Here is a 15,883-nt window from a genome sequence, read left to right on the forward strand (position 1 = left end):
CTCTTTCCTTGACGTTTGCATATAAACGCAAAAGAAATCCCTGCTCTTTATTCTTATTTCCAAAAAGCTGCCTGCAGTAGAAGACTAACAGTAATGTGCTATTGATGGTGTGACCCTAGAGCCTGTCTCTAAATAAACAAGTTCAAGGACAATTTGAATTCCCGCAGAGTCCATGAGTGTGTTTCTTTTTTTTTTTTTTTTTAAAGATTTTATTTATTTATTTGACAGACAGAGATCTACAAGTAGGCAGAGAGGCAGGGAGAGAGAGAGGGGAGGAAGCAGGCTCCCCACTGAGCAGAGAGCCCGATGCGGGGCTCGATCCCAGGACCCTGGGATCGTGACCCAAGCCAAAGGCAGAGGCTTAACCCACTGAGCCACCCAGGCGCCCCTCCATGAGTGTGTTTCTTAAATTTGTTGTGTAAGTGACATCATCAAAGGAAATGTAGTTTACCTAATTTTAACATGACTTTGCCTTCCCTTTCAGTTGTTAGGTTTTATGGGGACAGGCAGGGAGGGATGTCATGTACCTGTTTGAAAAAAGAAAAAACAACAACAACAAAAAAACACTGATAATCCGCTTGACAGGACATGTAGAAATTATGCTGCTGTCTCTTTGAAGAGACAGGTAAAGAAATCACACTTCAAGGATGCAAAGCAAGGCCAGTCAGAGCTATTTCTCTATTCACTAGCTTATTTTTAAAAGGACAGCCTTAAGAAAAAAAAGAAAAAACCTCCCATGCACCAAATTATGAGGTCCCTGTGTTCAGCTGTGTCCCCATGTCCCATCAGCACCAGGACGCCTGGAGGGTGCCCTTGGGGCTGCGGTGATTTTCGGAGAGCTCTTCTAGATTTTAAGCTTGGTTGGTAAATTAGTATCACTTTTTCCATTGAAGAATGATCCCACTTCTTAAATAGGGAGAGCCTGATACTGCTTTCTCAATTAAAAATCATTTTAGTGCTGAAATTGAACAATCTTTTTGTTAAAACACACACACACACAAACCATCATGTCAGTAGTTGCAGATGAGTTGTTTAGAAAGGAATTTTGTAGTGATAACCACATTTTTTGACCATAAATGCAAATCCCTAATGATAACATTGGTATTTCTGCCTCTTTAATACATCCCAAGCCTTTTAAGTTCTGTGCGGAAGCTCTGTCGGAGGGGAGGGCTCTCGAAGAGTCGGGAAAGGACGACAGGTGCCTGTGTGGATGTTCTTCTCTCTAGAACCCCCCAGAGTTTGTGCGTTTTAACACGCGGGTTTGATGGCACTTTCAGTCAGAGAAGGGCAACCTCAAGGGCATTGTGAGGAAGGGGTCTGCGGATGTGGGTGTCAGGGCATCACACGAGGGCACTGTCCCAGCCAGGTCTCAGTGTGGCGGGCTGTACCCATCCTGTCGGGGGCGGGGGTTAGGCAACCCCGACCCCAACCAGCTAAGTCAAGAGCTCCTAAAACAAGGAAACACTCTATTTAATATGGAAGTGATGAATCTCTCACCCCTGCAGACTGAAAACGCAGTGTCCCACCAGATCACGGAATGATGCTCAGAAAGGGATCAGCTACGTTTAGTGTGTTTGTACCCCAGAGGTTTACAGAATATCACTGTCTCGTTGTACACAAAATAGAAAACCAGTTATGCCCTCTGGAAGTTCCATGGAATTCGGAAGTTCCCAGTTATCCCTTTAAAACCATACTGGAGAACGGGAACCCTCACTGATTGAACCTGGCCCACCCCAGAAACAAAGCAGAAGCCGCAGAGGCTTCCGGATGACCGTTGTTCATTTTGAGCGTGTCCATGTCAGTTTCTTTTCTTTTTTTTTCCATGTCAGTTTCTTACCATGGTCATTTCCCAGTGAGCTCTCGCCCTGTGACACGACAGCCCCGCTTCTGCAGTAGAGCCGTCTCAGTGAAGGCGACGGCGCCCGCGGCCCTGAACCTCAGACTCCTGGAGCCTGACCTTGCAGCTCGTGCGGCAAGGACGGCTCTCACCTCTGCCCACGATCTAGCCACCAGCGATTCCCAGTGTCCCCAGGAATGTCTGCTTGCTCAGACTGCATGTCCAGAGCAAACCTGTTAAAGATGACTCCCTGGTTGTCTCCCTGGAAAAGAGCTGAAAACAGTAATTCTCTGAGACAGTCTTTTGTTGTCCGTAAATACATCTTTATATCCTGATAATTAAAGGAGACAGCTGCTTGCTTTACCCAAATGGCTTTGCGGAATCGCTGATGATAAAACATGCTTGGCACACGCCCGAATCGATTACTCTTAAACTTCAGGCTCCCTCGGGTGCCTCTCTCCGTGTCGCCCGGGTGAGATGTGGGGGTGTGGCTGTCCAGCCACAAGAGAGAGCCTCTCTCCAGTTTCTAAGAAACACAGGAAGTGTGCCTGCAAAGGACATATGATCATCTCTGATGAATTATTGAAAATGTGTTTTCTGACATGGCCTTTAAAAAAAAAAAAAAGCTCTATTTTTCTCCCCATCCAGAGCTTCGGGGATCTGATCTCGTTCTGAATTATTCAGAACTCTGACTTTGCAGTTGAGCTCCTTTCACAGATGGAAAATGACGTGGGGGTCTGGCGCAGAGGAGGTGACAATGAACCGACTTAATAATTAAGCTCCGCGCGCAGGAGCCCGCGGTTGTCGGGACGGCGGATTTCAATCCTTCAGGCTTCAGGCACTCGACAGGGAGGCTGACCCTGCTCTTAATTTCCCCTCTGGTTTGTTTCCACAGGCTGTATGGCGAGATGGATCTCTTGTCCACAGCGGCTCGGCAGACCGTGGTGGGGGAGGCGGCTTCAGAAACGCAACACGTGCTGTCCAAGGAAGACTTCCTGAAACTGATGCTTCCTGACAGTCCCCTCGCGGAGGAGGGGCGAAGAAAGGTTAGCAAACTTCGGGAGGCTTTGAAATGACCAGACGCAATGACGTAGGGTCTGAAGAGACTCAGAAGTTTCAGGAACCTCCCCCCCGCCCCCCACCCGCATGCATTCTTCCTCGTGATTCTACCCATTCGTCTGGGCACCACTGACCCTCTTCAGGGTTTGTTGTATCCTTGAGCAGCGCGAGCCCGGGAGAGGTCGGAAGGGCAGCTTACTAGCGTGGGTAGAGCGGACAGGGAATCTGGGTCTTTTCCCGTCTAATCCGGAGCTCGATCTTGTCCAAATGAGAAAAAAAAAAAAAAAAAAAAATCAGGCATTGCCATGTTGATTGTGATCAGGGTAAACAGCAAGTCTGTGTGCTTCTCTCTTCCCTATAATAAAACAATACTGCAATTAACCTAATTGTGTTCTTAGAATAACACTCTAATTAGATACTACCTCAAAGCCGCTTTAATCTAATGCTCCTGTAATCATGTTCTGAAGGACCTGCTGGTGTGTGTGAAGAGGGAATCCCAGAAGAAGTCAATCATAATGAGTCCCTTTTTTTTCCCCCTAAACTTGTATCCAGCCGTGTATATGGTACTGTATAAGCTTGGGTGTAGATTGTTGTACGAGAAGTGCAAATAGCTTTTCTTTTTATAGGAATGAACTTCTCCTTGGTATATGGGTCTTCCCCTCCCCCCTTCTGAGACAAATCACCTTCTTTTCATGGTGTAAATTTAACTTTGTAGTCTCCACGCATTCCAGTTACCATTCATCAGTTGGACAGGCCTGACAGAATGGAAGGAACACATACAATAGAAATATTTTTAGCCTCCTTGCTGCACTCACAAATGTAAATGTAAAAAAAAAAAAAAAAAAAAAAAAAACTTCTGCATTTGTTTGATGCAAACACTCTGGCTTTTACTGTTGTTTGTATAAAAGGAATGTGGTTCTGTATGCAGAAGCAGAAGTTGGAAAGTCAGATTCTATTTCATTTTTCTTGAGTATTGGACCACTTGCTTCTTGCGTAAGAATTTTCCTCACCCTCTGTGGGACGATCATTTCAGTGGTTCCCTTAAATCTGGTTATGTAGCTCCATTTTTCAACAATCGTAATGGACTTCTGTGGGTGGTGACTGTTGAGTAGACAAGATTTTCCTGGACTGATAGCATTTTTCTCAAACCTGTTTGCACGGCCTAGAAAGCGACCGTGTTCAAAGGTAGCTTTATTACTGTTTAGATGGCCTTGAACCTCCCCTGCAGTTGATGGGTACAGAAATTGCCTCCTATGAAAATGTAGTCATTTCAAATTAAAGTCAAGCCAGTGCTATGTGTGCTTTTGAATAACTATGCCAGAAACTGCAGCCTTCTCCAGTTCCAGGAGCTGGCACTGCTCTCAGGTTACGGAGGTTCCATTGAACATTCCAGAACTAATAAAGCCGTGCATGTCTAATTCATGATAATATTTCTCAGAATGTCAAAGGAGGAAAACATTCAAATCCAATAACTGCACCAGAGCCCTGGTACGTGTGCCTTGAAGACCCCCCGCGCCTGGTTTAGCGTTCCCGAGCTAATGCTCCATGCCCGCTTGTCCGCCTAGGGAGAACCCAGAGAGCCGAGTGAGCGAGGGGTGTGTGTCCCCCCCCCGGATTGAGTCCGGTCCGTTCGGTGCTTTCAACTCTTTCATGCCCGTCTTACCCTTCTCCCGCCTCGTTTAAACCCCTAGTTTTCCTTCTACGGGAACCTGTCTCCGCGACGATCGCTCCACCGCACGCTCTCAGATGAGAGCGTGTGCAGCAACCGGAGGGGGTCGCCCTTCAGCAGTTCGCGGAGTTCAGTACTGGACCAGGCCCTGCCCAACGACATTCTGTTCAGCACCACCCCGCCCTACCACAGCACGCTGCCCCCCCGGACCCACCCCGCGCCCAGCATGGGGAGCCTGAGAAGTAAGTGCAGGGCTGGGGGTGGCGGGGGGGCTTCTGTGGGTGTCGGCTCGTCGTGTCGTCTCCTACAGAGGTTTTGGGGTGTTTGGTTTATTTTTTAAAATAAATGTATTATTCGGGTGTCTTCTTTTTATTATTATTATTTTTAAATGTGATAAAAAGCACCAGAAGGGACATTTCCTAAAAGTTAAGCAATCCTGGGGCACCCAGGTGGCTTGGTCAGTGAAACAGTTGCCTTCAGCTCAGGTCACGATCTCAGGGTCCCGGGTTCAGTCCATGCATCGGGCTCCCTGCTAAGCCGGGAGCCCGCTTCTCCCTCTGCCGCTGCCTCTCCCCTTCCCCGCGTGTTCTCTCCAATAAATAAAATCTTTTTAAAAAAAGTTAAGCAATATTACCCATTTTGAAGAATATAGAAAACCTCGTGTTAAACATTTTTCTCAAGTAGTGATCGTATGGATATATACACAGATTTATCTCTTAGCGATTACACTAATAAAAAGTATCTCAAGACCTGATTTTATAAAGAAAAACCTACAGGAGGTGGATATCCTGGTGGGCGGCAAGCAAGCTTGGGAACTTTCTATTTCTGTTTCTTCTTGATACCACATATCCGGTGGTGGTCAGGGTGGTGGATGGGCGTCAGGAGACCCTGGTCTCCTCTCGAGCATGTCCTCGTGCTCGTCCCTCGGCTCCCCGCATCCGGTTTACTGCTCTCCGACTAACTAGGCAATTTCCACATCATTTTCCTCTACACCCTGAAATCTTTGATATTTACATAGTGTCCGTTTCTTATTAATGTGTCAGAGTTTAAGGGTGATAATTTTTTTTTTAACACTGGCTTTATAAATTCCTTCTTTTTCAAAGTTTAATTTCTAGTGTACAGGAAGAATGAGGATTTAATCACAAATGTATTCATTATCGGGGTTTTTTTTTTTTTTTGGTTTCGTCATCATAAAGCATTATCTTTAGAACCAATTTAAACTTCATCATGCACATAGAAGTCTCAGGCTAAATGAAATAAAAGTCCTAATAATGCTTCTTCTGATGTTTAACCTAATTGGAAATGAACCTTGTCTCATAAAATTCTTAATCTATTTCTTTAAATAATATAATATCCTACCTATTATAACGAGTCCATTTGCCTAAATTGAAGAAACCTTTAAACCCCTTCTTAACAACCGCATGAAAGGTCAGACACATTCTAATAATCTAATAGTTCTCTAAATGTTTTTCCTTTTTTGTAAATAGGTTAACTTTAATGTCCTCTTGAAAGCCTTCATAAAATCAGTGAAACTATTTTCTTGCAAATGTGGTTTTTTTCATTTAAAATGCTTGATGTGTGGTCATGAACTCATCTGTGGCCTTTGTGTTGATGTAATTCTCCCTTTGTCCTCCTACCCTTTGCTTGCTTCCATATGAAAGATATGTATCCTTTTTTTTTTAGCTTTCCTTTTTTTTTTAAGATTTTATTTATTTATTTGACAGAGATCACAAGTAGGCAGAGAGGCAGACAGAGAGAGAGGAGAAAGCAGGCTCCCTGCTGAGCAGAGAGCCTGATGCGGGGCTCGATCCCAGAACCCTGAGATCATGACCTGAGCCGAAGGCAGAGGCTTCACCCACTGAGCCACCCAGGCGCCCTTCTTTTTCTTTTTTTAGCTTTATTTTTTTTTAATGAATTTTTTTTTTTTTTAAGAGCAGTTTTAGGTTCACAGCAAGATTTAGCGGGAGGCTCAGGGAGTTCCCATACACCCCTGTCCCCACGCAGGCACGACCTCTGTCCCAATCAACATCCCTCAGCAAGATACATTTGCTGGAATCCGCAAACCCATAGTGATACGTTATTATCTCGGAGCCCATAGTTTACATTAGGATTCCCTCTTGGTGCTCTACAACCTGAGGGTAAAATGACATGTATCCGCGATTACAGTATCATCCAGAATAATTTCACTTCACCTAAAAATCCTCTGTGCTTTGTCTGTTCGTGTCTCCCTCCCCCATACCCCGGCAACCACTGATCCTTTTACAGTACCCATTTGTTTGCCTTTTCCAGAATGTCATATAGTTCTAGGAATCCTACAGTGTGTCTTCTTTCCAGACTGGCTCTTTCCTTCGTGTCTTTTCATGGCTTGAGAGCTTGCTTCTCTTCAGTGCTGAGTAATATCCCATCGTCTGGATGGACCTCAGCTTATCTGTCCCTCCGCCGACTGAAGGACTGTGTCCTTTCTGGGTATTTTCGAAGTGTGGACATGAGTAGGATGTGTTACTTATTCACTGTCTGAGTTCAGAACCGCCGTACTAGTCCTAGGGTCTGTTTCTCTGGGAAAAACAGTGAGTATGGTCCCCGGCATTTGCTCTTCTCTAGTGAAACCTCCGGCAATGAGGCTTCTCCAGCTTACTTTAGCAGCTCCTCGGGAAAAATCCTCTTGGTTCAATGAGTGAAATGACAAAATGTCAACAAGGAAGCAGACAGTAATTTGTGTTGATGTGTCTGACTCCCACATTCACCTGCATGGTCCTTTCTTTTCATCTCCTAGACAGATGGTAGCCATCCTTCACCGTCTGTGGTTTCGGGCCACTCAGCAGAGCTGCGGTGAGAAGATCTCGCTCTTGGAGAATAGTTCAAAACTGAAACAACAGATGTCTAGTGAGCAAGAAACAAGGACTCCTAGAGGTTGTCCAGGTGCTTCTCTTAGTTTCTCAGAGACTTAGCTTCACAGGAAGGCTTGGAGGAGGGGTCAGTTCTGTCCAGCTTCGGGCACTGGATGGCCAAGGAGCCGGGTGCAAACAGCTAGGCAGAAACTCAGGAGGCATAAGTGTTCTTCTGTGAAGTTTTAAACCTTGAGCACTCCTGCATGGGATCCTCAGAGAGGCAGTCTGTCCCCGGTAGAGGCTCGGTCCTAATTTGGGGGAAGGATAGCGCAGGGAAAGGGTCAGCAGCTTCATCTCCTGACCGCGAACGTTCTGCAGCCTTTCCGCGGGTATCAATGACAATAATCACAGGCTTCTCGTTCAGATATTTTTAGCTGTTGAATGTCCCAAATTTGAACCTGTCTCAGAGCCTTTCTTCTCTAGAGATTGAGGTCTTGATTCAACCTTGGTGAGACTGGTACATCACAAACACGTTTTGGATGTGATTCATGCCATGATTCATGTATATGTCCTGTGAAGTCGCTGAAATGTGCCATTGTGTCTTCTACCTGGAGTTGTGAAACCATGACCTGATCAAGCAATTGAAAATAATTCTGAAGTGTTTCTGCATTGCATGTGAGGCCTTTGTTTTCCTTATTAGTAGGCTTCAGAACAAAATTTCTTCAGTGGCCCAGATTTTTAAAAAATGGAAAGTGGCCCTTTGGACACATGGTTCGCAGGCCAGAGAACCAGTGATACTGAAAAGCATTCCCGGTATCCTTTTCCTCCTTGACCATTTGGGCACCTGGCTTGATTCAGTACAGTTCCAAGCACTGGCAGGTTCCCATCATGTTTAAAGAGAATTCCTGATTTTCTTCTAATTTATTTTTCATTTTTCTCTTGGTAAATGTTTATTATAAAAATTCTGCCATTTTAAGTACTTTTTTACAAAGAAAGCTGTCAATGTAATTTTAAGACAATAACAAGACCTACCAATAATCTTAGATCTGCAAAATGTCAGAAGAGACTATATCTTAAAGAGTACTACCAAAGGTTGATTAAAAAAATCCATCTTCGGTATTAAACGATATTTGAAATGGGAAGAGAACCTTCAAAAGGATAATATGAAGGCCCTGTTTATGTAAATATTATTGCCTACTAAGAAGGCTCACATCCTTCGTGTTCCCCTCCCAAAACTGTTGCAGTTCCCCTGATTTTTTTCCTTTTTTTAATTCTTTCTCTTTCTCTTTTATTTCAATTCCGGTATTGTTAACATACAATGTTGTATTAGTTTCAGGTGTACAATATAGTGATTAAACAATTCTGTACATTACTCAGTGCTCATCAGTATAAGCATACCCTTAATCCCATCACCTATTTCACTCATCCCCCCAGCCACCTCCCCTCTGGACCATCAGTTTGTTCTCTATAATTAAGAGTCTATTTTTCAGTTTGTCTCTTTTTTTTTTTCTTTTGTTATATATCTTAAATACCATGTATGAGTGAAATCGTATTGTGTTTTCCTCTGACTTGTTTCGCTTAGCATTATACTCTCTAGATCATCCACATTGTTGCTTATGGCAAGATTTCATCCTTCTTTATGACCAGATAATATTTCCTGTGTGTGTATGTATAAACACACACACACACACACATATACACAACACATCGTCTTTATCCGTTCATCACTTGGGCTGCTTCCATAGTTTGGCTGTTGTAAATAGTGCTGCTTTAAATATACGGGTGCATGTATCCCTTCAAAGTAGTGTTTTCATATTCTTTGGGTAATTATCCAATAGTGTAATTACTGGGTGATATGGAGGTTCTATTTCTAATTTTTGAGGACTTTCCATACTGTGATCTACAGTGGCTGCACCAGTTTGTATTCCCACCAATAATGCATGAGGGTTTCTTTTTCCGCACACCCTTATCAACACTTGTTGTTCCTTGTGTTTTTTATATTAGTGACTCTGATAGGTATAGGTGGTCTCTCATTGTGGTTTTAATTTGCATTTCCCTGATGATGAGTGATGTTGAGCATCTTTCCGTGTGTCTGTTGGCCATCTGGATGCCATTTTAGGAGAAATGTCTGTTCATGTCTTGGTTTTTTGATACTGAGTTGTATACGTTCTTTATATATTTTGGATACTAATCCTTTATCAGGTAATGTCATTTGCAAGTATCTTCTCTCATTCAGTAGGTTGTCTTCTAGTTTTGTTGATTCGTCCTCTGCTTTGCAGAAGCTTTTTATTTTGGTGTAGTCCTAATAGTTCATTTTTGCTTTTGTTTCCCTTGCCTCAGAAGACATACCTAGAAAGAAGTTGCTGTGATGAATGTCAGAGAAATTACTGCCTGTGCTTTCTTCTTGGATTTTAATGGTCTTAGGATTCATACTTAAGTCCTTAAACTATTTTGAATTTATTTTTGTGTTTAGTAAAAGACTGTGGTCTAGTTTCATTCTTTTGCATGTGACTGTTCAGTTTTCCTAGTGTCATTTGTTGAAGAAACTATCTTTTTCCCATTGCATATTCTTGCCTTCTTTGTCAAAGATTAAGTGACTATAGAGTTTGGGGCTTATTTCTTGGCTTTCTGATCTGTTCCATGGATCTATTTGTCTGTTTTTATGCCATACTCTTTTGATTAGTACAGCTTTGTAATAGGATTTGAAATCTGGAATTGTGAAACCTCCAGCTTTACTTTGCTTTTTCAAGGTTGCTTTGGCTATTTGGGGTCTTTTGCAAGAATTCCTGGTTTTTTATGGAGATCAAAGCTCTCCAAGCAATGATAGAAATCTTCCTATGAGCACAGACTCAGAAGTTATTCAATTTCAAAAGATAAAAACAGAGCATCAACTTATGTGTGTTTCCAAATCCTGTAGTTCTGACCTAGGCACCTCCCAAAGGATGCTCCCTTGAAGACGGAGAGTTTGGAATAAATAAAATGAGTATTTTCTTTATAATTCAGTACTCTCACAAGATGCTGAAAGGCCCAGCTCTAGGCTCAGCGTGTGGGACATAGGTTGTAAGAGCTGCTAATAGGCAGAGGACCTTTGTTACAGTTGGCATTATAGAAGGCAGCTGTGGACTGTCCCGGCAGGGCTTGACGGATTCCACAGGGCACTTGTTTCTCTTCTTCAAATGTTCACGGTCTTTCCTGGTTTGGGGAGAAGAACTGAGAAACCCTAGCCATCTGACCATCAGGAAGGTTCCACAGCATTTATAAAACAACAAAGTCAGACTCAGTAGGCTGGGCAGCACTTTCCGGTCACAGATAAACAAACAGGAAGCCACAAGATCAGTGTCTGGGCTGGAGAGCAATGCCTGGGCATCAGTGTCTGGACATGAGCCATCCTTCGGAATCCACAAGCCACTTTCTTCTTTGAATTGGCCAAAAGAGCAGTGTGTGCTCCTGACAGAACGCTAGCTTTGGAGAGCTGGATTTGAAGTAATGGGCTTTGATACGTAAGACAAGTGGTACCTTTTCTCCCTCCTCTCCAAAACTCAGGAAGCTAGCCAGTGATAGCTGCCACCATGGGCACAGGGGTGGGAGTGGCTCACTTGCCGGCGCCATATCAGATCCCCCCCCCCAACCACCAGCCCAGCCCCAGAGCACCAGCAAGCAGATCTCCTTGCTGACTGGGCTCCTCAGGGGCCGAACCTGCCTCTTCCTGGTCCTTGTATCCCTGAGGGCTAGTAAGCATCTTCTAGGTGATGATACCTAACATCCTTTAAAAGTATTACAAAGGATTTGTGGTGGTTTGGAGGCTCAGACCAATTATATAATTTTCCAAACAACTGAAAAGAAATTGAGATGATTTTCTTCTTGATGATTCAGAGGAGAATTTAAGTGCTCTTGTGTCATTTAAGGGGACTGTCATTGACACGAGGATCTCCCTGCTCAGTTTTTATTTAAACCCCCTAGAGCTTTTCTAGCAGAATTGTGTGCTTCATCAAGCAGCCCCTTATCATCATTGGGGTCTCAGAGAGGCCCCCACCTGAGATAAACCTGTCCCCAACATGCCCTCAGGCTCCTCAGTCCCATCGCTGCCTCCCCCCATTTTGTTTTCTTTGAAAGACTTGTCCCTCCTTGTGTTACCTGGTTTATTTAATTATTGTCTTTTTCCCCATCTCTTGTAAGCTTCCGGAGAGGATGGCTCTTGTCTGCCTTATCCGCCCCTGTCCCCAGCACAGGGTGAGGCATGCCGTAGTCACTTTGTAATACATCACAGATAGGTCAGCAGAACTTTCCCAGGAAACCCTGGGAGGAGGAGACTTCTTCTAATCTACTGGTCATCTTTGCCAGTTGCATGTCTCCAGTAAACAAAACAGTTCCATTCGCAAACTGGGGAAGAGGGGATATTAGTTTGTAATAAAGAAGAAAGACAGGGGCGCCTGGGTGGCTCAGTTGGTTAAGCGACTGCCTTCAGCTCAGGTCATGATCCTGGAGTCCCAGATCGAGTCCCGCATCAGGCTCCCAGCTCCACGGGGAGTCTGCTTCTCCCTCTGACCTTCTCCTCGCTCATGCTCTCTCTCACTGTCTCTCTCTCTCTCTCTCAAATAAATAAATAAAATAAAATAAAATAAAATAAAATAAAATAAAAAGAAGAAAGACAGGGAGCACCTGGGTGGCTCAGTCGTTGGGCGTCTGCCTTCAGCTCAGGTCATGATCTCAGGGTCCTGGGATCGAGCCCCGCATCGGGCTCCCTGCTCTGCGGGAAACCTGCTTCTCCCTCTCCCACTCCCCCTGCTTGTGTTCCCTCTCTCACTGTCTCTCTCTCTCTCTCTCTCTCTCTCTCTCTCTGTCAAATAAATAAATAAATAAAATCTTTAAAAAAAAAAAAAAGAAGAAGAAGAAGAAAGACAGGGGCACCTGGGTGGCTCAGTCCATTAAGCATCTACCTTTGGCTCAGGTCATGATCCCAGGGTCCTGGGATTGAGTCCTGCGCTTTGGGCTCCCTGCTCAGTGCAGAGCCTGCTTCTCCCTCTGCCTGCCTCTTTCTCTCTCTCCTGACAACTGAATAAAACCTTTAAAAAGAAAGACCACAAACTATTTCCCTCCTTTTGCTCCTTGCTTCTACATACAAGCTGGGGGAAGTTAGCATGCCCTGGGCATGCCTCTGGTTGTGAAACTTTATGCCCAGAGACCTTTCCAGATCCCAGAGTCATCACGTGCTTTGCAAGCGGCCTCCAGGGGACTGGTGCGCAGGGCAGCAGTGAGCAGAACTGTCTGACCTCCCCGCTGGGTGAAGAGATGGGCACGCTCTCTCCCTCCCCACCCCCTCACTTGGGGCTTTGGCTCCTTGGGCCACCAGGATCAGATGTGTGCCTTGGCTCAATGACAGATGGCCACACATCATGGCATTTCAGGCTGTTCAGGAATCTTCAAAGCATCCCAAGACTGCCAGTGCTCCAGCGGTGCTTGGGGAAGGGGGCCCTTCGAGCATGAAGCTGCTGGGGGCACAGGGATGTTAGCTCAATGCTCGTCCAGTTTGCATCCCGCCCCACTTTTCATATGGCTCGTGAGAGCCAGGAAGGGTGTTGTTGCCTGGCGGGGTGCAGGGAGAAGGTAGAGTACACATTGCAAGCATGCATTAGGTTTGATTTTAGGCTTTATGAAGCCAGAACTTCAGGTGAAGGATTATGTATCTATAAAGGCATTTCTTAGTGAAGTGTGACTCTGAGTGTACTGCTACAGAAGTGTTCATTTTCCTGAATAATCACCAGTCCCTGCTGTTTTCCTCCCCAAGGAGGGAAGGGGTGGGGGAATTGCCCCAGGAACAAACGGGTTCTAGCCTGCCTGGTGCACCCTTCACAGGGCTGCCGCACTCTTAACACGGGATTCCTGAAGAGCTCTGGTCACATGGAAATAGTCACACAGGTCAGGGCCACCTAGTCAAATAATCCCTGTACTCTTAGTGAAAAACCTTCTTTAAGCAAAGCAGCCAAAGCATTTGGAGACAAAGGAAGTGATTTGCAAGTGATTGAAGATCCCAGGGCTCCCAAACCTTTCTGCCTGGGGGGGGGGGGGTTGAACCTTAAACTTCTGGTCGAGGCCTGGGAGGGGCTTCAGCACAGCTCTCCTCCGCTCCTGCTTCCCTGGGTTCCAGAGAACCCGTCAGGAGAGGAGGCAGCTTTGAGTGTGGACTTCCTGCTCTCTGGGCTCGAACTCCAGCTTCCTGCTTCTGTGGCTCCCTGTTTCCCCCCGGCCTGGACGAGGACTGTGCAGGTAGACAGTACAAATGGTTCTTATTTCAAAGAAGACGTGCCCGTGGAGAGGGAGAGTGGCAGGAGCTGTGCGGACAGAACCCCCGTAACTGGATTCCCTTGACCATGGACTGTCAGCGCAGCTAAACAGGGTAATGCTGAAAACAGAGTGGTTGCAGGGGTGTAGCAGCCTCGAGTGGAGGTCGGCTGAGAGCGGCCTGTGAAGGTGTCCAGCAGGTGGAAGACCGTTAGTGCCCGTCAAGGTCAAGGTCAAACACCACCGCTCATTCTCCATCCAGATGCCAGCTTTCACAGCTACCCCAAAGGGTGTGGGAACAAAAATTACAGGTGCACTGGGTTAATTATGCCCCTTACTTAATTGCAGGCTCAGACAGCCAGGTGGTCATTATTTTGATTGGTCTCATTAGGCAGATGTGTTCACAGGCAGTTGCATGCCGCCTTTGGGCCACGTTCAGAAGAGACATGTCAGAGACGGTCTGGGCTGAAGCCTTTGAAAAATCGGTCCTGAGATGTGTAGTGAGTTCTAACAACTAATTTTATCAATAACATAAACTTCCAAGTCCCTTGATGACAGGTGAAAAAGAATAAACCTAGAAAGTCCATTTGTCCCGACAAAGGACAGACAGAATTCCATGCTGGACGGTGAAGGGTTTCTGGCTTACCCGGTGATGAACCAGCTCCGTGAGTCAGCCAAGCAGTCCAGCCCCCGTGTTCGTGCCGAGCATGAGGAAAGACCGTCCCTAATGAAGGCAAAGTTAGTCTTCCTGCATCTTTGTAATTAAAAATATATAACTATGTTCAGGGCATCTTGACCGTCTGGTGTCCGGCGTACATACTGTGTTGTTCTGGGAGCTTTTAAACCATCAGGCTAGAGGGAGACGGTACCACGCTGTGCGTATGGTGGCAGTTGGCAGCACTGGAAGGGAAGTAATGCCTGCACGAAGCAGGAACCAGTGCTGCAGCTGGTCCGATGGGAGCGGATGTCCTCCAGAGAAGCCCAGCCTGGAAGGAAGCTGCCAGATTTCAGCACTGTCCCGTCAGAACTGCTCCCTTCTAAAATCCCTTCCATCCCGGGGCGTCACTGGCCGACCTCTAAGTGAGTGTGTAGGTCCTGGCTTCCCTGCACACCTCCGTCTTCCCAGCCGTGTGCTCTTGGATGACTGCAGCATACTGTCCCCCTTTTCACGGGCGGCAGGCGATCCGCTGTAAGAAGTTCCCCAGCTCCTCGGAGGGGCCGCCCGTGCCCCACACTGCCATCCGACTAATGTTCTGGCTTTGTCTCTGTTCAGATGAGTTCTGGTTCTCCGATGGGTCCTTATCGGATAAGTCCAAGTGTGCGGATCCTGGCCTGATGCCCCTCCCAGACACGGCCACGGGCTTAGATTGGTCCCACCTCGTGGACGCGGCACGGGCGTTCGAAGGTAAAGACTCGAAGCCTCCAGGGCCCGGGGCGGCAACATGGGGAACGTGGCTGTATTTGGGATTGTCTTGAGTTGTGATTTTGGATACTTGGTGCATCTTTGTGGGTGAAAACACAGGCTTGAGCTGTGACCAAGGACATTTCCTTAGGGAGACGGTGCCGTGTCATGGAATGAGTACTGGGCAGAGGACCCCAAAGCTGAATTCCACAGTTATGACCTAAGCCAAGTCACTTTTCCCCTTTGATTTCTGTTTTCTTCCCTGGCATGTGGAGGTGAATATGAAGAACAAAGAGCCCCTCTTTCCTGAGTGTGATGAGCGGAGCTAGAGGGGAAGGGCCTTCAGGGGGCCTGGTTTGGCAGGGCCGGCACACACGGGGGGGCCGGTGGCTTGGCCTAAAGGCAGATGCAACGTGATCTGTGCAACCCAAGCCCTCGGCTCTCCCACCTCGGCTTTCTGTGCGGTCGCTGCTGGTGGCTGGGAGGACACCCGTCTCAGGGCCCCACCAGCTGCCACACCAACGTGAATTTTAGAAGGTTGAAGCTGCTCCGTAGGAAATACGTTTTTCCAGTGCGCAGGTAAAGGCAGACCCAAACGAGGAAGGTGCTTGTCCTGCGTCCTCAGGACCATACCTGTGGGCACGGGGGCAACCTACAGCCTAGGATTATGACCGGCCATTTGCTGATGTTCTCCTAGGATTACAGCTGCTCCTGGGTGACTGGAAGAACTGACAAGGGAGGCAGGACTGTTTTAGTGGGGCTGTGTTTGAGAATCCCCGTGCACTGGGCTGTGGAGTAACATGTTCGAG

At 46.4% G+C, this 15,883-nt stretch overlaps 1 protein-coding gene across 1 annotated transcript in view; it reads left to right on the forward strand.

The window, feature by feature from the left end:
• Positions 1-15,883, forward strand: part of LOC111160492 (signal induced proliferation associated 1 like 2) — a 213,605-nt gene that overhangs the window by 183,478 nt on the left and 14,244 nt on the right. The window contains exons 18-20 of the mRNA XM_022523640.1: positions 2,733-2,883; positions 4,588-4,807; positions 14,946-15,077. Of these exons, the coding sequence (XP_022379348.1) occupies positions 2,733-2,883; positions 4,588-4,807; positions 14,946-15,077 (503 nt within the window). The remainder of the gene's footprint in view (positions 1-2,732; positions 2,884-4,587; positions 4,808-14,945; positions 15,078-15,883) is intronic.

The sequence above is a fragment of the Enhydra lutris genome, unplaced genomic scaffold (assembly GCF_002288905.1).
Source record: "Enhydra lutris kenyoni isolate GAN:26980312 unplaced genomic scaffold, ASM228890v2 scaffoldscaffold76, whole genome shotgun sequence".
Classification (NCBI taxonomy): Eukaryota; Metazoa; Chordata; class Mammalia; order Carnivora; family Mustelidae; genus Enhydra; species Enhydra lutris.